The 25269-nt window shown below is 49.2% G+C and overlaps 1 protein-coding gene across 1 annotated transcript in view; it reads left to right on the top strand.

Annotated features, from left to right (window-relative positions):
* Nucleotides 1-25269, top strand: part of LOC142312915 (uncharacterized) — a 145955-nt gene that overhangs the window by 62739 nt on the left and 57947 nt on the right. The window contains 1 exon segment of the mRNA XM_075351903.1: nt 25070-25219. Coding sequence (XP_075208018.1) covers nt 25070-25219 — 150 coding nt within the window.

The raw sequence follows: 25269 nt of genomic DNA on the forward strand, positions 1-25269 counted from the left end.
CAGAAGGAGGAACGACATTATTGAAATGAACGACGTGTCAACAAGCAACGATAAGGTGAGTATTTTTGCTCGTTAACAGTCGTTCGGAGGTGTCACACGGTACATCTCTAACGATGCCAGATTTGCGTCACGAATTCCGTGACCCCGGTAATATATCGCACGATATATCGTACCGTGTAACGAGGCCCTTAGTGTTTTTAGACCCTGGATGATAACTTACAAAAAAGTTAAACCTGTTGAAAAATAATGACCACCGCGCTTGTCTTGGTGTAAGACGTTTAGGTGACTGAAGGTACTTTTATGATCATTAACCCCTTCACGACCATGGACGGATCTTTCCGTCATGGATCGTGTCCCGGTAATCCCCGCCCCCTGCCGCGGGCAGGCGGCGTGGATCGGCACACATATCAGCTGTTTTCAACAGCTGACATGTGTGCCTACATGTTCCGAGTGGAATCGCATTCCACCCGGAACATTAACCCCTTAGATCTCGCTGCCAAAGTCTGGCAGCGAGATCTATATGCGCGCGGCCATCTTTTTTTCTTACCTCCGCCCCCTCCGGACGTCACGTGAGTGATCACGTGACGTTCGGTGGTTGCCATCGTAGCACAGGGTCATGTGATGACGCCTGGTGCTAAGAAGTTTCACTTTCATTCTTCCTCGGCACGGAGCAGAGGAAGAAAGAAAGTGACTATTTCTGCTGTTTACAGCGGTATAGCTGTGATCAGGAGATAGCGATCAGCAATCGGATTGCTGATCGCTATAGCCCCCTAGGGGGACTAGTAAAATAAAATAAAAAAAGTAAAAAAAAAGTTTTAAAAAATTAAAAAAAAATAAAAAAACCTAAAAGTTCAAATCACCCCCCTTTCTCCCCATTGAAAATTAAAGGGTTAAAAAATAAATAAATATACACATATTTGGTATCGCCGCGTTCAGAAATGCCCGATCTATCAAAATATAAAATCAATTAATCTGATTGGTAAACGGCGTAGTGGCAAAAAAATTCCAAACGCCAAAATTACGTTTTTTGGTCGCCGCAAGTTTTACGCAAAATGCAATAACAGGCGATCAAAACGTAGCATCTGCGCAAAAATGGTACCATTATAAACGTCAGCTCGAGACGCAAAAAATAAGCCGTCACTGAGCCACAGATCCCAAAAAATAAAAACGCTACGTGTTTCAGAAAATGGCGCAAAACGTGCGCCACTTTTATTGGACAAACTTGTGAATTTTTTTAACCCCTTAGATACAAGTAAACCTATACATGTTTGGTGTCTACAAACTCGCACCGACCTCAGGTATCATACCCACACATCAGTTTTACCATATAGTGAACACCGTGAATAAAACATCCCAAAAACTATTGTGCCATCACACTTTTTTTGCAATTTTTCCACACTTGGAATTTTTTTGCTGCTTTCCAGTACACCATATGGTAAAACTTATGGTTTCATTTAAAAGTACAACTTGTCCCGCAAAAAACAAGCCCTCATATGGCAAGATTGACGGAAAAATAAAAAAGTTACGGCTCTCGGAAGAAGGGGAGCAAAAAACAAAAACGCAAAAACGGAAAGTGCCCCGGGGCTGAAGGGGTTAATAACAGTAACAGGATGAATAGCTCTCTCCAAAAAGTGTCACCACTCCTCAAACACTAATTTGATAGTGACTAGTTACCTATTACCAATGTCATAATTGCATTCAGACAGAAATAACTTCTTGGAAAAGAAGGCACATGGACACAGTTTACCAATAGACAGATCTTGGCGCAATACAGCTCCAACCCCACCTCTGATGCGTCAACCTTCACTGTGAAGGGTAAAGACACTTTAGGTTGTATTAATACGGGTGCAGACACAAAGCATTTTTTAAACAGTCAAATATATATAAAGCACTCTCAGACTAAGTCAGAAAAGTCCATACCTTTTTTCGTCATGTCAGTCAGAGGTCTTGCAATGGCAGAAAATGTTTTAATAAACTTCCTGTAATAATTAGTGAACCCCAAAAAACGTTGGAACGCTTTAAGGTTCTCAAGACAGTCCAATTTTAATATAGCCTGTAACTTAGAGGGGGTCATACTAAAACCAGAGGGGGACATAATATAATCCTGAACGGTGAATACATACTTTTGAAATTAATCGTATAACTTGTTCTCTCTGAGAATTTGCAAAACCTGTTTAACATGTTTCAAATTTGACCCAAAATCCTGTGACTAAATGAGAATGTCATTCAAGGAAATGATAATAAATTTCCCCAACAGGTGAGCAAATACATCAGTAACAAAGTGTTGAAAAACTGCAGGTGCGTTGGTCAGGCCAAATGGCATCACCAGATTTTCTAAGTGACCCTATGGCTTGTTGTATGCAGTCTTCCACTCATCCCCCTATCGGACCCAAATCAGATTATAGATAACCCTGAGATTGAATTTGGAGAACCATTTGGCACGGGTAATCTGATTAATAGGGTGCATAGTGAGTGGCATAGGATACAGTTCCCGAACTGTAATCTGGTTATGCCACGGAAATCCAGGTACAGACACAGTTCGCCATCCTTCTTTTTGACAAAGAAGAAACCTGCAGCCACAGGGGACGAAGATGGCCTAATGTAACCATTAGCCAGACTCTCCATTATCTATTGTAAATTCCTTGAGGGGTCTAGTTTCCAAAATAGAGTTATTTGTGGGGGAGCTACACTGCTTAGGCACCTCAGGGGCTCACCAAACCCAACATGGCATCCGTTAATGATTCCAGCTAATTTTGCATTGAAAAGTGAAATGACACCCCTTCCTTTCTGAGCTCTGCCGTGTGCTCAATCAGTAGATTTCCACCACATATGGAGTATCGCTGAACTCAGGAGAAATTGCACAACAAATTGTATGATGCATTTTCTCTTATTATACCCTTGTGGAAATACAAAATTTGGGGCTAAAGTAATATTTTTGTGTGAAAAAGTAACATTTTCATTTTTTTCTTCCACATTACTTTACTTCCTGTGAAGCACCTAAAGGGTTAATAAACTTCTTGGATGTGATTTTGAGCAGTTTGAGGGGTGCAGTGTTTATAATGGTGTCACTTTTGGGTATTTTCTGTCACCTAGGCTTCTCAAATTACTTCAGATGTGATATGGTTCCTAAAAAAAATGATTTTCTAAATTTGTTGGAAAAATGAGAAATTGCTGATGAATTTTGGACCCTTCTAACATAAATATTTTTTAAAAAAAGTAGAATGTGGACAATGTTACTTAGTAACTATTTTGTGTGACATAACTCTTGTATTTAAGGGCATAAAAACTTAAGGTTGAAAATGGCAACATTTTCAAAATTTTTGCTAAATTTCAGATATTTTCACAAATAAATGAAAAAATATTGTGTTAAATTGACCACATTTATATATTTGTTTGTGTTTTGCCGCTTTTACACAATAAAAACTATTTTATAGAAAAAATAATAGTTTTTACATTGCTGTATTTTGAGAGCTATAAACTTTTTTTGCTGATGGATCTGTTTTTCTGCAGGTCAAGATTAAATTTTCAGTGGTATCATTTTTATTTCAATATGAGTTTTTGATTGCATTTTATTCCACTTTTTTGGTCAGCTCTGTGATGAAAACACTGTTCACTGAAGGGGTTCACTGAAGGGGTTCACTATTGTAACTAGTTAACTAGTTTTGTAGCTCGGATTGTTACGTACGCGGCAATATCATATATGTGTACTTTTATTTTTTCACATAACTATACATATACATGTGGCGCCCTGGACAAGCCAGGACGTCACAGGTACTGCAACAACACACCCCACACCCCGGCTAGGCACATCGAAGTCAGACAAAAATCCTTGTTGCCTCCCTCCAGGGGCTGATGTCCACACCAGGGGGTGGAGCCAGGTGGTTGGCCCCACCCACCGAGGAGTTCACAGTCCTGGAGGCGGGAAAAGGAAGGCAGAGTAGTTGGAGAGTTGAAGAGTGAAGTGGTAGTGGAGCAGGCTGACCGTGTCTGGGTGCGTGGCCCGGCACATACAGCAAGGTTGGCAGACGGTGGTGACCGTCTGCAGGAGGGGCTGATTGACGTGAACCGTAAGGACTGGGGACGGGCGGTGGCCCACCGGTACCGGATCGGGGAGCGAAGAGAAGCCAGCACCATTCGGCAGGGCCTACGGACCCCGACCAGGCTTGGAGTCGCCGTAAAACTGGTCAAATCCGTTAGCGAAGGGAACCTCCGGGCTTTCCCAGCAGTCAAGACCCGATTGAAGGCAACCGCTCAAACCGTGAAGGGAAATACAGTCACTGCCAAGGCTACAGTTCCCAGGGCCAGAGCCTGCGGGCAAAAGGGGCTCCCTCAGCATCCATCCAAGCTGGGGAGCGGGTTACCGGTGGGAAGCCACCAGAACCGAGAACATAACACAGGTGCAGGGAAAGGCAGTCACCGCCAACCTACCGGGAGAAGAACCACCGCAGCCGTCTGTGGGACCCGTCCATCCAGCCGTTTGTTTTACCGGAGACTTTGCATTCATTATTGGCTGAGTGAGTACCACCGTGCCGTGCGGCACCGCGCTGCACCCGCGACCCTGCACCTCACCAGGTCTCGTAACCCACCTGCCATTCCTCCCTCACCGGGCCCCGGGACAACCAACCCCCTACCCACAGAGGGGAAAAACAACATCCAAGCTGCTCCCTGTCATCGCTCCCGGGATCCCCGTCCAGAGCAGCGGTGGTGTCACAACCTCACCACAACCGTGGGTGGCGTCACGGACAATAAATCCCCAAAACCATTCTCCTTTTCACTCACGGGCGAGGAGCGCCGCTCGAGTCCCTGGATCTGGCACACCGCTCGAGCCACCGAGCAGCAAGCGAAGCAGCAGCGCCGGACCCGAGCGTGGTGAGCGCAGCGTCCCCTCCCCGCCCGCGACATACATATTTATTGGAAGAATTATTTTTTGGGGGGGTTTTTTCAGTTTTTTTTAAAAATACTTTTACCATTTTCTTTTTACTTTTTTACTTAGTCCCTTTATGGGACATCATTCTTCAGTGGTCTGTTCACTGATATAATCCACTACAATGCTCGATCACTGCAGTGGATATGTCGGTGCTGCTGCAGCACTGATACTTCGCCTCACACATCTGCCCCCTTTAATTCCACCACCTGGAGGGATAAGGACCGCAGTAGTTTAGATACTGCAGCAACTGGGTCCTTGTCATAGTTTAAAGGGAAGGTGCTGCGTTTTTTTAATTTTTGTATTAATAATAGTGATTATGGAATCCAATTCTTTTTAATACAAAATGAAATTAATTGTTTATTTAGTTTTTATTTAATTCTAGTTTTACTCAAACAGCGGGGCTGCCATCTTAGATTTGCTGTGTGTAATGACAGTTACTCACCTCAAATATGACAGTGCCTGTGCATAAGAAATAGTAGATGTCCGACCCTATCTCTTACACTCTAGCTGCTCCCTGCTGTGACTTTGACTGGGCTGTCCAGATCACAGCTCTGGGAGTAGACCACTGCCATCTCTGTGGACCCCACAACGTCTACTGTATGGCTGTATGCTCAAGTGTCCCACTGAGCACGGTGGCAGTGATCTGCGGCTGATCCTGGTATGCTGTGGAAGTTGCACTGCGATCACCACTTCCCCCCCTGCATGTGCTCGTCTCACGCATCAGCTCCTGGCAGCTCCCCACTGCTCTGTGCTGTGATCGCTGACAGGAGGAACAGTCAAGACACCAGGCTGCCAGGAGTGCCTGCAGGGGGCGGAGGTCTGAGGTGAGTGCATGCGGCTGAGACTTGTGATCGCAGTTCCTCCTGTCAGCGTTTAGGGCAAAGTATATAGGGACACAGAAACATGGGGGCAAAGAAACATGGGGGCACAGAAACATGGGGGCACAGTATATGGGGCACAGGAATATGGGGGCACAGGAATATCGGGCATAGTATATCGGGGCACAGTAATATGGTGGCAGAGTATATGGGGCATAGTATACAGTGGGACCCAGTATACAGTGGAGCCCTATGCCAGCTGTCCTTGGTGACACTTTAGACATATCAGGATCACTTTGCGGTCACGAACAAAATGGCTCGGTACGGTGGTCCTAAACTTCATCTTCCCTTATGCTTTTGAAGACACCCAGAACGGGAGGGGGAGGCGTTACATCACACACATGAGAGCAGATTCCACCCACTTTTACTGCAGTTGTAATGTGAGCTAGTTGTACACTAGGATTTTAGCAGCTGCTCCCCTAATGCAGGCGTCACACGAGATGATCTATCGTGAGATATGTCTTCAGGCTCACGGTTTTCGTGACGCACATCCGGCATCGTTTACGACGTAGTCCCGCGTGACACCTATGAGCGACGCAGAACGTTCGCAAATCGTGTATCGTTGACACGTCGCTCATTTTTAAAAAGTAATTTATTTTTCTTTGTGCCGGTTGTTCATCGTACTCGGGGCAGCACACATCGCTACGTGTGACACCCCGGGAATGATGAACACAGCTTACCTGCGTCCCGCGGCTCCCGCCGGCTATGCGGAAGGAAGTAGGTGGGCGGGATGTTTACGTCCCGCTCATCTCCACCCCTCCGCTTCTATTGACCGGGCGCTGTGTGACGTCGCTGTGACGCCGAACGTCCCACCCCCTCAAGAAGTGGATGTTCGCCGCCCACAGCGAGGTCGCTCAGCAGGTAAGTACGTGTGATGGCGGTTTAACGACTTTGTGCGCCACGGGCAACTAATTGCCCGGGATGCACAAATGACGGGGGAGGGTACGATCGCTCGTGCGATCGCATGATAGATCGTATCGTGTGACGCCCGCATTAGTGTTTAAGACTGGAAAATATCAAACTTTTAAAATATTTATATTTATATTTTATTTAATTAAAAACAAATAATATTTAAACAGAACATTAAAACATTAATACTTTACATTTTTTCAGTTGTTAAAAAAAATTTCCTTTAGAGTCAGCCAACTATAATGTCACGGGGTGGCGGGGATAACAGTGGACCAGGCCTCCTAAACAGGCCCTCAGGCTAGGGGGGCCTGGCTCGCCATGATCTCAGACATACATCTAATGGTGACGATGTCTGGGCCGCCTTCCTAACCCTGTTCCTGACCAGCCCTGATCTAGTACCCCCTCTCTGCCTACCCCAGGGGGGAGGAGGGGGTTACAAAAGTGTGTAAACACCAACAGCATGTCACGGGGTGTGATGAAGTAACTTGGAATGGGGGCACCTACGCTGGCCCTAGGGCTAGGGTGGCCCTAGTTGTCCCTGTTCCCAAAGATCCATCTAATGGTGACGATGTTTGTGCTTACTTCCTAACTCTAGCTCCTGAATAGCCCTGGTCTATAACCCCTCTCTTCCACCCCCGGAGAGGGCTGAGACAGGAGTGGTTTTATCCTTTACAAACAGACAGACAAAACTCAGTGCAGTCATAAGGTCTGTACGGCGGCAGCTCCTGGCAGCCCTTTTCAGAGAAAACATCACAAAACTTAGAAAAAGGCTTTGGAATTTTCGTGGTCATCGCAGAGATACAGGTCCCTAAACAGTGATGGTTACAGAAAGAGATCCATTTAGTTATTTTCACTATGTGCTGTGTGACTTGTGACGTGCTCAGGGCCATTGTCTTTGTGCCTTTTGTAATTCTGTTGTTTAGGCCGGTTTCACATTTGCGTTGTTTTGACGCAAACGGACTCCGTCACTCATGTAGTACAGTTCATTTATTTACAGTGTAAGCGCGACACCATGTGGACACATGCGGGTAGTGCAGGAAGCATGGTGTTGCTCTTCCACTGTAAATAAATGAACTGTACTAAATTAGTGACGGAGTTCGTTTGCGTCAAAACAACAGAAGTGTGAAACCGGCCTTAAACATGTTTCTTTCTTTAGGCACTCTAGGGGTGCAGCTGCAGACTTCTGAATGCAGCTCAGCTGTTCCTGCTGACATCCACTTCCAGCCTGGATAAAAACCCTCTGCCACCAGCAGGAGGTGCAGGTTATTCAGATCATTCTGGGGCTTGGCTCGGAGGTGGACAGACGTTTTCCTGTTGCTGCTGCTTCAGCTGCTGGTGTCTGGTGATGGGTTGTGTGAAAGATCCCTGGTGTAGTTACTTTCCCCCTTCTGATGTCGGCTCCAGTTCACCTCCATATCTGTTCCCCTGCTGTTTGTTTATGGGTGTCTGTGTGCTGTTGGCCCCCTGTCTGTTGTTGGTGGGGGTTTTGGGAATCTGCATCCCGGTCTGTCCCCTTGGTTGGTGGCTGTGCAGGGGACATTACCATCAGGCCATAATGGGACATAAGGAGAGGCTGGAGGCTCAGATGTCGCTACCCATAAGTGTAATTCTGGGATGAGGTTCAGTCTAGGGCTCCCCCTTACCTTGAGAGTAAGGAGCAGGGGTCTCCCGACCAGTCATTCTCCCTACTGGTCACATACCTCGCGTGACAGTTATGTCCTTGGTCTTCCAGTCTACAACCAGGTTATGCAATTTAAACCAAGGGAAGCCTAACACAATTTGTGCAGGAAGGTCTTTGAGTACATAGCAAGTAATATGATCTGAATGGAGTACCCCTATGCGGATCTCCAACCCCAAAACACATTCCCTAAAGAACCCTTGTCAATAGCAAAGACCCAGAGAGACTGGATAATTTGTCTACCTCTAGCCCTGAGATGTGAGCAAACTGTTGAAATGTTTGCCCCCTGAGCTACTATCAAGAAAAACCTTAACAGAGACCTTTTGACCTTTTATTTTAAGCTTGGCAGGTGACAAACACTGAGACACCATAGAGGAGGAAATACATAGGCCCAGGTTTGAATCCCTCAATCCCCCTGGACTTAACTGTGTTCCGACGGCTGATCTCTCTTAGGCACCAAAGGACAGGTACTAATAAAGTGTTCCTTTTTACCGCAGAAAAATCAAGTACCTCCCCTTTTAAAAGTAGAAGAATCTCTCCTCACATAAGATGTCCCACCAAGCTAAATGGGCTCAGGCTAAGCTTCAGATGGTAATGCAGGTACAGCGACCCCATCTCAGAGAGTCTTGTTATTATTATTATGACACTTTTGACTGAACCGATGATCAATATGGATTACCAAGGACATAGCTGCCTCAAGAGAGGGAGGAGTCTTATACATGACCAACGCCTCCTTTACCTTGTTGGACAAGCTCTGAAGAAACGTATTTCTGAGAGCAGGGTCGTTCCACAGTATGTCCATAGGCCAGCACCGGAATTCAGAGCAGTAATTCGCTGCCAGAAAATTCCCCTTTTGCAGTGCACAGATCTTAGACTTGGCTGGTGATACCCTATCTGGAACGTCGTAGATAAGACCGAGAGCAGAGAAAAAACCCATCCATTGACACAAACACAAGTGACTAAGAAGGAAAGGAAAAAGGCCATGCTTGTGGGTCTCCACTAAGAAGAAAGATCACAATACCCACCCGCAGTGCCTCACTCCCAGAGGAATGAGGACGCTGGCAAAAGTACAATTTACATGCTTCCCTGAAGGTGACAAACCAGCTACGATTCCCTGAAAATCTCTCAGAGTGGCAACTTGTGTTCTGGCGATCCGGCAACCAACACTGCACCAGAGTAGCAGACTGAACCTGTTGCTGAACCTCCCACTTAATTCTGCCACCTGGAGGGATAACACCTGCAACTGCCTCAAAAATAAGACTACGTTATCCATGCTGAATTTTAAATTGGGCTGATGATAATGTCGCAGGGTGTGATAGAATCACTAGGGACAGGGGAGCCTAAACTAGCCCTCATGCTAGGGGAACCCTAGCTGTCCCTGATCCCAAAAGTACGTCTGAAAGTGATGATGTCTGGGCCGCCTTCCTTGTCTTAGAATCTTAATAACCCTGGTCTAGTTGCCCCCCTCCCTCGCCCTATGACAGGGCCAGGACATGAGTGGTTAATCCCATGCAAATAAATACACGGGCGTAAAAAACAAAAATCAAACTCACAGCAATCACTTACAGAGGTATAGACAATACGTGATCAGGAGGAAACTAAAAGAAGGAAGGAAATAACCAGACAACAAGAGTATTTCCACAACACACTGAACAGCACACAAAGGTTCACCAGCAACTGGATATCAAAGGACAAAGACCCGGACCGCATAGAGCTATGATCAGCACGGGAAAACAGGCTCCACCATCTCAAAAAGGGCCAAAGTGAATGTGATAGGTCTACTGCAATATGTGACTCAAGCAGTAATCCACGCGCAGCTCCCTCCTGACCCCACACATAAATAGCAGAGTCCTGCATACACTGAGGAGCTGATCATGTGACCCCTGACTCCTCCCCTCCATGTGACATCATCACAGGTCCTGTACGCACAGAGTATCCATATATTTAGTGTGCGGCTCTGCAGGTGGAGGTATGTGGAGATTTCCCATTACTGGGTGCAGGGGGCATTAACCCCTTCACTACTGAGACTATTTTGGTGTTTTTTTGTCCCGAATTTCTAAGAATCAGAAAGTATGTACCGCGTTTGTGCCTTTTCCTCTGATTCGTGTACAAACAAGAATCCGCCGCCTCTGCGAGATGAGAAGACGCTGAGTATATGGGATGTGATCGGTATTACTGCTGTATGGAGACGCTGATAATAATGAAGGTACAGTGGGGAAAATAAGCATTTGATACACTGACGATTTTGCTAGTTTTCCCACCTACAAAGAATGGAGAGGTCTGTCATTTTTATCGTAGGTGACATTAACTGTGTGAATCCCCCAAAAATCCAGAAAACCTCATTTATAATTTTAAAACAATTATTGCATAAAATAAGTATTTGATACAATAGAAAAACAGAACTTAATATTTGATAGAAACCTTTGGTTACAATTACAGAGGTCAGACGTTTTCTGTAGTTCTTGACCAGGTTTGCACACACTGCAGCAGGGATTTTGGCGACTCCTCCATACAGATTTTCTCCAGATCTTTCAGATTCCGGGGCTGTCACTGGGCAACATTGAGTTTCAGCTCCTCCAAACATTTTCTAATGTGTTCAGGTCTGGAGACTGGCTAGGCCACTCCATGATCTTAAGTGCGTCTTACGTAGCCACTCCTTAGTTGCCCTGGCTGTGTATTTCAGGTCATTGTCATGTTGGAAGACCCAGCCATGACCCATCTTCAATGCTCTTACTGAGGGAAGGTGTTATGGGGAGACCGGCAGATTAGGACCAGGGGGTATATATCCTAATCGTCAGTCGGGGCCCACCGTGCTCCAGATGACAAAGGAGCTGCTGGCACCTGAGGGTTAGGTGGAGACTATAGAGCTGGATGGCTCTGAGATAACCCAGGAACTCTGGGAACCGGTCACGTGTGTTGGGACACGTCAGACCGGACGACAACCCGATTAGCGTTTTGGTGCACCTAGCGCTACACCAACCACGTGTGCAGGAAACACGTCAGGCCGGGTGGTAACCAGGTAGCGTTGACCGGAAGACCGCCACGAAAGCGCCCTGTCGGCCACGTGTGTAGGACACGTCAGGCCGATCGGTCCTCCGATTAGCGTTTCTGGCCACCTCTCGACTGGCCACGTGTGTGTAGGACACGTCAGGTGAGATGGGTACACCAGTAGCGTTGACCGGGAAGCCGAGGAAAATAAGGAACACCCTGTTAACTCCACAGGGGTCCTGGAGTACGCTGTCCGTGCGTGTAGGGGGCACAACCGGACAGGTGGCGCAGCAGGTGAGTTGTCCGTGTGCGTAGGGGGCACAATTGGACAGGTGGCGCAGCAGGTGCGTTGTCCGTGTGGGTAGGGAGCACAATCAGACAGGTGGCGCAGCAGGTGCGTTGTCCGTGTGCGTAGGGGGCACAATCGGACAGGAAGCACAGCAGCCACAGCCCAGTTAATGCCACAGGGCTGCTATAGCAAGACTGGAACGGCAGGAGGGAAGCACGGCGCCTGACCCTGATGTGCCGAGCCACGAATCTTGGCGTGACAGGCACCGTTCGCCTAACCCTACCTACCGCTTCGAAACATAGGCTTATGCCGCAATGAGGTTCTAACATGGAGGTGTGCTCTGACTGAGCAAAAGTGAAGACTGCGCCCCTCCATGTTGTCTCCAGCCCCTTTTATAACCTGGGTCCGCCCCAAACCCAGGGTGGAACCACCAAGGTCCAATGGCAGAGTGCCATGTCATCAGTGACGTCACATGCGACCTATCCGGAACCGTCATTGATGACCTCATGGCAGCCACGCCCCAAACACTTCACCAGTCATCATCTGACGACCAATACTGAGGTGCCAGATCATAGGGGCGGGCCTCTGCGAGCCAGTCCGGAGTTGCCACGTCATCAGGACACCTGACACCCTCTGCCCTATCAGGGCCTGCCACCTCACGGACATGCTCAGTGAGGTCCTTACCGGACCTAGCCTCTGGTGCACTAAGTGCCTGAGCATGCCCAGTAGCCTGAGCAACAGGCTCAGAAAGCAGACTATCAGTTTTAGCATGCTCAGTAGGCACATCCCAGCACTTAGACACAGCACGAAGTCCAAGTACCTGTGCAAAGAGGCTGTTAGGGTTAATTGTGGGAGCATGCTCAGTAGCCTGAACTGAGGACTTAGTCTCAGACATAACACAATCAGGCTGAGCATGCTCACTAGGCAAAACACCGGGCTTAAACTCTGGCTGGGGTAATTCGGCGCACGCATGCGCACTAGCCACCTCTCCACACTTAGGCGTGGTGGAAGGAACAGCCAACTGGACGACCCGAGGCACGGTCAAGAACGGCAGCCGGCGCCTGGGCGCAACAGGAACCGCAGCAGGCTGCTTGCGGCTATGGCGGCACCGGTTCGTAACAGAAGGAGGTTGTTGGCCAAAATCTCGAGATACATGACCCCATCCATCCTCCCTTAAATATACTGCAGTCATCCTGTCGCCTTTGCAGAAAAGCACCCACAAAGTATGATGATTCCACCCCCATGCTTCACGGCTGAGACGGTGTTCTTAGGGTTGTACTCATCCTTCTTCCTCTAAACACGGCGAATGGAGTTGATACCAAAAAGTTCTGTTTTGGTCTCATCTGACCACATGACCTTCTCTCATGCCTTCTCTGGATCATCCAGATGGCCATTGGCGAACTTCAAAGAGGCCTGGACATGTGCTAGTGTGAGCAGGAGGACCTTGTATGCCTTGCAGGATTTTAATCCATGACAGCGTAGTGTGTTACTAATGATAATCTTTGAGACTGTGATCCCTCCCATGCATTTCTGGGCTGATTCCTGAACTTTCTCAGAATCATCTCTACCCCACAAGGCAACATCTTGCATGGAACCCTAGACCGAGTAAGACTCACATCACAGTCATCTTGTGTTTGTTCCATTTTCTAGTAATTGCACCAACAGTTGTAGCCTTCTCACCAAGGTGCTTGCCTATTGTCCTTTGCCTATTGTCCTGTAGCCCATCCCAGGCTTGTGCAGGTCTACAGTTTTATCCCTGGTGTTTTTAGACAGCTCTTTGGTCTTGGCAACGGTGGAGCGGTTGGATGGGATTGATTGAGTGTGAGGACAGGTGTCTTTTATACAGGTAACGGGTTCAAACAGGTGCAATTAATACAGGTAATGAGTGCAGAGTAGGAGCTTCTTAAATAAAAAATAACACATCTGTGAGAAACAGAATTCTTGCTGGTTGGTAGGTGATCATATACTTATTTCATGCAATAAAATGCTAATTAATTACCGTATTTTTCGCTTTATAAGACGCACCTGATTATAAGACGCACCCCCAAATTTGGTGAAGGAAAAGAGAATTTTTTTTTTTTAATGTTAAATGGGGTCCATCTTATAATGCCAGTGTCCCTCTAACAAATCATATAGGGTATATGTCCCTCATAGCCCCCCATCCTAAAATTAGCCCCCTTAATCTGGATATGGCCCCCTTATATTGAATATAGCCCCCTTGTGATGGCACACGTTCCCCTGTGCTGCCTATGGTCCCCTATGGATTGCACACGTTCCCGTGTTAGATAACGCCCCCATGGTGCTGCCCATGGCCCCTATAGATCGCACAAGTCCCCCTGTGTCAGATATCGCCCCCATAGTGCTGCCCATGGCCCCTATAGATCGCACAAGTCCCCCTGTGTCAGATATCGCCCCCATAGTGCTGCCCATGGCCCCTATATAGATCGCACAAGTCCCCCTGTGTCAGATATCGCCCCCATAGTGCTGCCCATGGCCCCTATAGATCGCACAAGTCCCCCTGTGTCAGATATCGCCCCCATAGTGCTGCCCATGGCCCCTATATAGATCGCACAAGTCCCCCTGTGTCAGATATCGCCCCCATAGTGCTGCCCATGGCCCCTATAGATCGCACAAGTCCCCCTGTGTCAGATATGGCCCCTAGGCTGCTGCCCAAAGTAAAATAAAACCCTCTTTCCTTATCTCCTCCAGCGCTGAGCTCCCTCCTGTCTCCCTCCGTGCTTCTGTTCTTCCACTTCCTGGTTCTCAGTGCGGTCATGTGATCGGCACAGCAGGCTGAGATCTCTGCCTGCCTGATCACACTGGAAACAGGGACACGGGGAGAAACGCTGCAGGGGTAAGTAAAGATTTTTTATTTTAGAATGAGCAGCAGCCTGGGGGCCAAATCTAACACAGGGGTGGGCATGTGCGATCACACTGGGACGCAGGCTCATATAATATGCACCGCTCACCAGCCCCTCACTGCGTGCGATTTCAGCACCATTGGAGATGGACAGCGGCTGTGCATATTATATGAGCGGGTGCAGGAGATCAAAGGCTGCGTTCCCCTGTGCTCCAGAGCTGCTGCCCCCACCTCCCCTGGACGCTGCAGTGTACATATATATATACCACCCCCCCCCCCGTATATTCAGCTTATAAGACGCACCCCCTACTTTCCCCCAAAATTTGGGGGAACAAAAGTGCGTCTTATAAAGCGAAAAATACGGTATTTAAAAATCATACAATGTGATTTTCTGGATTTTTTTTAATTCTGTCTGTCACAGTTTAAGTGTATCTACTATAAAAATTACAGACCTCTCTCTTCTTTGTTGATGGAAAAACATGCAAAATCGGCAGTGCATCAATTACTTATTTTCCCCACTGTACTTAGCTCACTGGCTGTGATCAGATGCACCTTTCTTTGATGGGATCCTATAACCTAATGCAGATCACATTTACTTATCCAGTGCTCACATAGGCCTAAAACACACTTCCGCAAAAAAAACGTCCGTGTAACACGGTCCGTTTTTCGGCTCCGTGTTCCGTTTTTTTGGGGCATTTCTCCAGTACGTATGGCATTCGTGTGATGGCGTATGCGAGCCGTGTGTACGTGTAAAATGCCCGTATATGTGTACGTGGAATGTCCGTGTGGAATATCCATTTGTGTGTTGCACAATGTCGTTGATACATGTCGGCTGACAGCAGACAGAGTTGCGCGATGAGAATGAACTCGGGTGAACTTCACCCGACTTCATTGTCATACCGCGGCTCTGTCTGTGTGCCGCGTACTGATTAGCGGTCACCTGTGAAAGATTCACCAGTGACCGCTAATCCCACGAGTGACTGAAGTGAGCAGCCCTCTCTCATACTTACCGCTCCCCGATCACCAGTGCGGCGAGGAACAGCTGTGCAGAGAATACGCGGCAACAATTACTTTGAATATGCCGGCCGCTCATTAATCAATCTCGTATTCCTTGCTTTCCCCACCCACAGACGCCTGTGATTGGTTGCAGTCAGACATGCCCCCCACGCTGAGTGACAGCTGTCTCACTGCAGCCGGTGGGCGTGTCTATACTGTGCAGTAAAATAAATAAATAATTAAAAAAAACGGCGTGCGGTCCCCCCAATTTTAATACCAGCCAGATAAAGCCATACGGCTGAAGGCTGGTATTCTCAGGATGGGGAGCCCCACGTTATGGGGAGCCCCCCAGCCTAACAATATCAGTCAGCAGCCGCCCAGAATTGCCGCATACATTATATGCGACAGTTCTGGGACTGTACCCGGCTCTTCCCGATTTGCCCTGGTGCGTTGGCAAATCGGGGTAATAAGGAGTTATTGGAAGCCCATAGCTGCCAATAAGTCCTAGATTAATCACGTCAGGCGTCTCCCCGAGATACCTTCCATGATTAATCTGTAAATTACAGTAAATAAACACACACACCCGAACAATCCTTTATTAGAAAAAAAAAACACTAACAAATTGCCTTGTTCACCAATTTAATAAGCCCGAAAAAGCCCTCCATGTCCGGCGTACTCCAGGATGGTCCAGCGTCGCTTCCAGCTGTGCTGCATGAAGGTGACCGGAGCTGCAGAAGACACCGCCGCTCCTGTCCGCTCCACGCAGCTAATGAAGGGAACAGCGTGATACAGTGTTAAAGTAATTGTTGCCGCGTATTCTCTGCACAGCTGTTCCTCGCCGCGCTGGTGATCGGGGAGCGGTATGAGCCGGAGGAAGATAAAAACTGAGCGCCAATGTAAGTATGACTGAGAACTGCAGAAAAAAAGGTAAGTATACTGACTTTAATTACAAAAAACCCAAAAAATAAGATCGCTAGTGTAAAAACGCACACACACGAAACGTGCTGAACATGGACATTGTTAGGGCCAGATGGACGGGTAGACCCTGGAGGTGGATCCACTGGGCCGAACTCCCGGATGAGGGAAAGGAGTCCGGTAGCCGGAGCACTGTAGGTAGCAGGACAGTCCGTGCACTGGGAGAAAATGGAGAAGTCCCTGGGACCACGAGGTCACTGATGGTGGTCCGGGTGACGGAGCTCAGGTTCGGAAGCCGTGATGGTGTCAGGCGGGGTCCGGAACCGTTGAAGCGAGATGACGGGTCACCGCAGGGATCCGAGATGGTACGGACTGTCAGGATGGCAGATGGACAGCGTTCGGGGTTCGAGGTACCGCAGAACCGGATGGCGATGCAGGATCGGCTCTAGAAGATAGAGAGGTAAGTATCTCACAAAACACAGGGAGACCTGACTCCTAGCTTGGGAAAACACGAAGAACAGGCCCCGCTCCCTTGGACATTAACCCCCTATATACCCTGTACCTATGTGCATCATTTCCTGTAATTTGACACTGGCCCTTTAAGAAAGGGTCAGTGACCGCGCGCGCGCCCTAATGCGCGTGCGCGCGGCGCGGGTGCCAGAAGCCAGGGAAGGAAGCTGAGAGGAGGACGCAGGGGAGCCGGCCAGGACCTGGGAAGCCGTCGGGCGCCGGGAGCGGAGACCAGGGGGCCTGGGAAGGACGGGCACCGGAGGTTGGAGAGCGGGGAGCATGGCAGGTGAGCCGGGGAGCGGAGCTGAGGACCCGGGGAGCGGAGCAGAGGACCCGGGGAGCGGAGCAGAGGACCCGGGGAGGGAAGCCGAGGACCCGGGGAGCGTGACAGTACCCCCCCCCCCACGCCCCCCTCCCCGCAACCGGGACATGAAGGCACGGATCAGAGGAGTGCCCACGTTCTCCCTGGGCTCCCAGGACCTATCCTCAGGACCATACCCCTCCCAGTCCACCAGGAAGAACTGCCGACCACGTACGGTCTTCATGGCCACGACATCCCTTACCGCATAGATGTCGTGCTCAGCAATAGGAGGAGGAGCCGGGCTGGCGGCAGCGGAGAAGGGACCAAGGACAACCGGCTTGAGCAGAGAGACGTGGAAGGAGTTGGGTATTCTCATCGTGGCCGGGAGCTGTAGTTTGTAGGAAACCTCATTGATCTTGCCGATGACTTTAAACGGCCCGATGTAGCGAGGTCCCAGCTTGTAGGATGGTATCTTCAGTCGGATGTACTTGGAAGCAAGCCAGACGAGATCTCCCGGAGAGAAACACGGAGGATCTAGGCGTCTCTTGTCCGCGTGTCTCTTCATCCGCAGGGTTGCCCGTGCAAGGGACGCCTTAACTGAGTCCCAAATGGTAGTAAAGTCACGGAGTACTGCATCAGCAGCAGGGATGTCCGAGGACGAGGATACAGGCAATGGGACAGACGGCTGAAGTCCGTAGACGACATGGAAGGGAGAACTGAAGGAGGACTCACTGACGTGGTGATTATGGGAGAATTCTGCCCAAGGAAGAAGCGTGGACCAATCGTCATGATGGGCGTTCACGTAGTGACGTAAGAAAGAGGTCAATATCTGATTGACCCTCTCCACTTGGCCATTAGACTGAGGATGGTAGGCAGATGAAAAGTCTAGAGTCACTCCCAGATGTTTGCAGAGAGCCCTCCAGAAGCGGGAGGTGAACTGAGTTCCTCTGTCGGACACTATGTGTGATGGAAAGCCATGCAAGCGGAAGATGTGATGTATATGGGCGTCCGCGAGTTCCTGAGCAGAAGGCAGTCCAGCCATAGGAACGAAATGGGCCATTTTAGAGAATCGATCCACCACGACCCATATGACTGTGTGTCCGGAGGACAATGGCAAGTCCGTAATAAAGTCCATCGCTATGTGCTGCCAGGGAACTGAGGGTATGGGCAGAGGCAGAAGACGGCCGTATGGCAGGTGTTTGGGTGTCTTGTTCCTGGCACAGGAGGAGCAGGCAGAGACAAAAGAGGCGACGTCCGTGCGCAGGAATGGCCACCAGTAATGACGTACAATAGCGCTCCATGTTTTCTTCTGACCTGCATGACCGGCTGTTTTCGAGGCATGGCCCCAGTGTAACACTTTTTGCCTGTCTTTCTCAGAGACATAGGTCTTCCCAGGCGGTATCTGGGCCAGGGTGACAGGAGCCACCGGAATGATCTTACTAGGACAGATGATGGGTTGGGATGTCTCTTCCTCCTGCTCCATGGGCATGAAAGACCTAGACAAGGCATCAGCGCGTACATTCTTGTTTGCGGGTCGGAAATGAAGCTGGAAGTCGAACCGGGCAAAGAACAAGGACCACCTGGCTTGCCGTGGGTTCAGTCGCTGAGCAGTCCGCAGGTATTCCAGGTTTTTGTGGTCCGTGTAAACAATGACAGGGTACACTGCTCCTTCCAGAAGATAGCGCCATTCCTCCAGAGCCAGTTTGACCGCCAATAGCTCTCGGTCACCGATGGTGTAATTGCGTTCAGGCGCGGAGAAGCTCTTGGAGAAGAAACCGCACGTCACCATCTTCCCGGAGGAGGACTTCTGCATGAGCACTGCTCCGGCTCCCGAGGAGGAGGCATCCACCTCCAAGGTGAACTGGCGGTTTAACTCTGGACGGTGGAGTACAGGAGAGGAGGCAAAGGCTCGTTTTAGAGCGCCAAACGCGGCGTCGGCCGCAGGTGACCAGTCCTTTGGATTAGCCCCCTTCTTGGTCAAAGCGGAGAGAGGAGCAGTCAGAGCCGAGAAGTGAGGAATGAACTGGCGGTAATAGTTAGCGAATCCGAGAAAGCGTTGGATTGCTTTCAGTCCAGAAGGAGGAGGCCAGTTGAGAATGGAGGAGACCTTCTTGGGATCCATCTGCAGTCCGGTATCGGTGATGAGGTACCCCAGGAAGGGGAGAGAAGACTGTTCGAAGACGCACTTCTCGTACTTGGCGTACAGACGATTCTCTCTCAGTCGTTGTAGAACCAGTTGCACGTTCTCTCGGTGGGTCTGGAGGTCCGGAGAGAAGACAAGGATGTCGTCCAGATATACCACCACACAGACGTAGAGAAGGTCCCGAAACACATCGTTCACTAATTCTTGGAAGACAGCTGGTGCGTTACACAGGCCGAAGGGCATCACGCAGTATTCATAATGCCCATCGCGAGTGTTGAACGCGGTCTTCCATTCATCCCCTGAGCGGATACGGACCAGGTTGTAGGCACCCCGAAGATCCAACTTGGTGAACACACGAGCTCCTCTGAGCCGATCAAACAATTCGGGGATGAGCGGCAGGGGGTACTTGTTTTTCACGGTGATTAGGTTCAATCCCTGGTAGTCTATACATGGGCGTAGGTCGCCCTCTTTCTTCTTTACGAAGAAGAAGCCTGCTCCAGCAGGAGAGGAGGATCTCCGGATGATTCCCTTAGCCAGGCTCTCTGTGATGTACGTAGACATGGCCCTTGTTTCGGCTGGAGACAGTGGATATATCCGTCCTCGAGGTGGTGTAGTTCCCGGGAGCAGGTCAATGGCACAATCGTAAGGACGATGTGGCGGAAGTACTTCGGACTCCTTCTTGTCAAAGACGTCCACGAAGGACCAATAGGCTGAGGGCAGTCCCGGTAGGGACTCGGGAACCGGAGGTCGCCGGATGGGTTGTATGGTCTTCAGACACCTCTCATGGCAGGAAGGCCCCCATCGAGTAATATCACCAGTGCCCCAGCTGACTGAAGGCTCGTGTGTCCGCAACCAGGGAAGACCCAGCAGAATTTGATGTGACATATGTGGGAGGACGTAGAGAGCGATGTTCTCGGTGTGCAGAGCACCGATACGCAGTTCAAGCGGCTTGGTGATCCAGGAGATGGTGTCAGAGAGCGGTCTCCCATCCACAGAGGCAATTACGAGGGGCTTGTCGAGTGGAGTAACAGGCACCTGGTACTTGTCCACCGTGGCCTGCTGGATGAAATTGCCTGCTGCCCCAGAATCGAGGTACGCCTCAGCCGTAAACCGCGTCTCTCCCGTAGTTACTTGCACAGTCCATGTGACTGGGTCTGAGAGAGTCCCAGCACCTAGGGTGGCCTCTCCTACCAACCCTAGGCTTTGGAGTTTCCCGGCCTCTCTGGACAGGCGCGTAGCAGGTGTGTGCCCTCTCCGCAGTAAAAGCAGAGACCCTTGGCGAGCCGCTCTGCTCGACGTTGTTCAGACTGTCGCACACGGTCGATCTGCATGGGTTCATGGACGGAGACACCAGAGGCCGTTGACTGGAGTACGGCGGGCTTCCGTGGAGGAGAGGAATGCCGTACCGGACGTCTCTCACGGGATACCTCTTTGGACCGCTCCTGAAAGCGTATGTCCACTCGAGTCGCTAGGGTAATCAGGGCGTCCAGGGTGGACGGTACATCACGTCCAGCCAGCTCATCTTTGATTCGACCCGATAGTCCTTCCCAGAAGGCGGCGGTTAGGGCCTCGTTATTCCACCCGAGTTCTGAAGCCAAGGTGCGGAAACGGATGGCGTATTGACCCACCGTCAGTGTTCCCTGACGTAACCGGAGAAGTGATGACGCAGACGCAGAGGCGCGTCCGGGTTCGTCAAAGGTGCTGCGAAAGGCCTGCAGGAACTCCTGGAGGTTCTTGGTCATAGGTTCCTCCTTCTCCCACAAGGGGTTCATCCACGCCAGTGCCTCGCCCTCTAGGTGAGACATGATGAAGGCGACCTTGGCTTGGTCGGAGGCAAACAGATGTGGCAGCTGCGTGAAATGGAGGGAGCATTGGTTTATAAACCCCCTGCAGGTCTTGGGATCTCCGGCGTACCGGGGTGGTGTGGCCAAACGCAGTCTGGAAGCATCCGAAGAGGCAGCCACGGGAGCGGGGGTCGTGGCTTGACTAGTGGAGGCTCGGGATGTTGAAGACGTGACTGCCGCTTGTAGCGTGGTCAGGCGGGTGTCCACGGAAGTCATAAAGTTCAGCATGCGGGTCTGAACTTCACGCTGGCGTTGGAGTTCCTCATGCAAGGCCGCTAGTGCTTCGGCGGGATCCATGGCCTGTTCTTACTGTTAGGGCCAGATGGACGGGTAGACCCTGGAGGTGGATCCACTGGGCCGAACTCCCGGATGAGGGAAAGGAGTCCGGTAGCCGGAGCACTGTAGGTAGCAGGACAGTCCGTGTACTGGGAGAAAATGGAGAAGTCCCTGGGACCACGAGGTCACTGATGGTGGTCCGGGTGACGGAGCTCAGGTTCGGAAGCCGTGATGGTGTCAGGCGGGGTCCGGAACCGTTGGAGCGAGATGACGGGTCACCGCAGGGATCCGAGATGGTACGGACTGTCAGGATGGCAGATGGACAGCGTTCGGGGTTCGAGGTACCGCAGAACCGGATGGCGATGCAGGATCGGCTCTAGAAGATAGAGAGGTAAGTATCTCACAAAACACAGGGAGACCTGACTCCTAGCTTGGGAAAACACGAAGAACAGGCCCCGCTCCCTTGGACATTAACCCCCTATATACCCTGTACCTATGTGCATCATTTCCTGTAATTTGACACTGGCCCTTTAAGAAAGGGTCAGTGACCGCGCGCGCGCCCTAATGCGCGTGCGCGCTGCGCGGGTGCCAGAAGCCAGGGAAGGAAGCTGAGAGGAGGACGCAGGGGAGCCGGCCAGGACCTGGGAAGCCGTCGGGCGCCGGGAGCGGAGACCAGGGGGCCTGGGAAGGACGGGCACCGGAGGTTGGAGAGTGGGGAGCATGGCAGGTGAGCCGGGGAGCGGAGCTGAGGACCCGGGGAGCGGAGCAGAGGACCCGGGGAGCGGAGCAGAGGACCCGGGGAGGGAAGCCGAGGACCCGGGGAGCGTGACAGACATACTCCGTGTGTGGTATGTGCAGGCACGGACCCATAGACTTTAGCGAGTCCATGCTTGCGTGCTGCCGGCCAAAATTGGACATGTCGTCCGTGTAGAAAAGCGCACACACGTACTTACCACACGGTCACACGTTCCGTGTGATTTTACATGTGTGTGCTATCTACCATTGAATAACATGGGTCTCCGTGTGTACGTGTCTCCAGTACGTGCAAATACGTACCGCACACGTACAAATTAAACGGATGTGTGTTGCGGGTCATATACTGTATCTTGACGCTTACAGAGGCAGCCGGATTCTTCTGTTTGTATATTATGCAGTCACTGCAGTTGGCAGCTGTTCACACTTGCTATTTTCTTTTTGAGATGTTGGTCAGTTTTTCATACAGGTGCATAGTGCAGGACAAGAGATAGCTGAGGTGCCAAAGGAAATACCACAGTAAGTAGAAGGAGGGTTGCAATTCAGTATTGTGCAGGCACAGATAGTATTGAGGTAATCATAGCAGAGAGAACAGCCTGTCAGCAGGATATACACATATTACAATCTAATGCCTTTTTAACACTCACCCATATTGTTCCGTCAGCAGATGGCACCACAGTAACCCCTGTCTGTGTATGTGTGCATGTAGTCTTTGTGTAGTAGGGTTGTGTGTATATGAACATGTAGTAGGGCTGTATGTTTATATGGGCATGTAGTCTGTGTATAGTAGGGCTGTATAAAAATAATCTGAGGATCCAGCTCAAAACATACAAGGTTTCCTTATTTCTTGTTTATATAAAGTGCATAACAGCAAATGTCCCATCAATGCGTTTCAAGTGCAAGACGCACACTTAGTCATGATACCAGTGCAGTGTGTGTATGTTCATGTAGTCTGCGTATTGTGTGGCTGTGTGTGTATATGTGCATGTAGCAGAGCCGTTTGTGTATATGTGCATGTAGCAGAGCCGTGTGTCTATAACTGCATGTATTCAAATACCCTGCACACTCTTAATCTGCTGATTAATGTAAAATTAATTTTTTTTGCAATTTTTTATTACTATATGAAAAGAGCCAAAAACCGTGTAAGGGAAATGAACAACAATCGACAGATTTTTACTCTGACGTTTCGGCCAGAATGGCCTTGATGACAGAGTTTACTGTTGTTGATGGTTCTGTGTATTATGAATCTATGAAAGCAGATAGGCCCCAAAAGGGTTAACTGTCATCAGTGGTACAGTGTCTAAGGTGTGAATTTGCAGATGGCCCTGCAGGGGTTAACTGTGTCAACGTGTTCGCCAGCACTCCCGTGCCTTCGCACACAGAGCCAAGGCATGGGAGTGCCTTGGCTCCACTAGATACACCCACTTATTGTGTTTTTAATGTACAGTACAGACCAAAAGTTTGGACACACCTTCTCATTCAAAGAGTTTTCTTTATTTTCATGACTCTAAAAATTGTAGATTCAAATTGAAGGCATCAAAACTATCAATTAACACATGTGGAATGAAATACTTAAAAAAGTGTGAAACAACTGAAAATATGTCTTATATTCTGGGTTCTTCAAAGTAGCCACCTTTTGCTTTGATTACTACTTTGCACACTCTTGGCATTCTGTTGATGAGCTTCAAAAGGTAGTCAACGGAAATGGTCTTCCAACAGTCTTGAAGGAGTTCCCAGAGATGCTTAGCACCACTTGTTGGCCCTTTTGCTTTCATTCTGCGGTCCAGCTCACCCCAAACCATCTCGATTGGGTTCAGGTCTGGTGACCGTGGAGGTCAGGTCATCTGGCGTAGCATCCCATTACTCTCCTTCTTAGTCAAATAGCCCTTACACAGCCTGGAGGTGTGTTTGGGGTCATTGTCCTGTTGAAAAATAAATGATTGTCCAACTAAACGCAAACCGGATGGAATAGCATGCAGCTGCAAGATGCTGTGGTAGCCATGCTGGTTTTGTATGCCTTCAATTTTGAATAAATCCCCAACAGTGTCACCAGCAAAGCACCACCACACCATCACACCTCCTCCTCCATGCTTCACGGTGGGAACCAGGCATGTAGAGTCCATCCGTTCACCTTTTCTACAAAGACACGGTGCTTGGATCCAAAGATCTCAAATTTGGATTCATCAGACCAAAGCACAGATTTCCACTGGTCTAATGTCCATTCCTTGTGTTCTTTAGCCCAAATAAGTCTCCTCTGCTTGTTGCTTGTCCTTAGCAGTGGTTTCTTAGCAGCTATTTTACCATGAAGGCCTGCTGCACAAAGTCTCCTCTTAATAGTTGTTCTAGAGATGAGAAGGTGTTTGCAAACTTTTGGTCTGTACTGTATATTTAATAAACTGTATATTTTAGGATTTTTTTTTGTTAACACACTGTTTAGATTCCTCCCATATTGTCAATTCTTAGCTATGAGAAACATATCTAGCTGCAGACTCCAAGGAGGAAACTGCTTTTGTGTGTGAAGACTAAAATATATAGGATTTATTAGTAGATGTAAATAAGAAAGACTGAGTACAGTAAAATAACAAAAATAGTAACACATCAGATGCCGAAGCAGTGACCAACAATAGCGAGTAAATGGGACATGCTGACTGTCACCAATTCAACTACTGTTCCAGTGTATGCGATCTAAGAATACAACATCTACACATTATATCTCCTCATATGTTTCCTCCATTAGCTTCGGTGATTGTATTATTACATGGGATTCTTTATGATGTTCGTTTTTCTCATCTTCCCATTCAGGTCCCTACAATATTGGATCCAGTCAGTGGAAATCTACTATATAAGAGAATTCTCCTGATTGACCCGTCAAGAATGGATATGGACAGGGACAATATGGCGGAGAGGATATTACACCTCACCCTAGAGATCCTCTGCCGGATTACTGGGGAGGTGAGAGATTTTGATGACGTCACAATACATCATTGTTATCTCTAGGAATA

This window comes from Anomaloglossus baeobatrachus, chromosome 5 (genome assembly GCF_048569485.1).
Source record: "Anomaloglossus baeobatrachus isolate aAnoBae1 chromosome 5, aAnoBae1.hap1, whole genome shotgun sequence".
Classification (NCBI taxonomy): Eukaryota; Metazoa; Chordata; class Amphibia; order Anura; family Aromobatidae; genus Anomaloglossus; species Anomaloglossus baeobatrachus.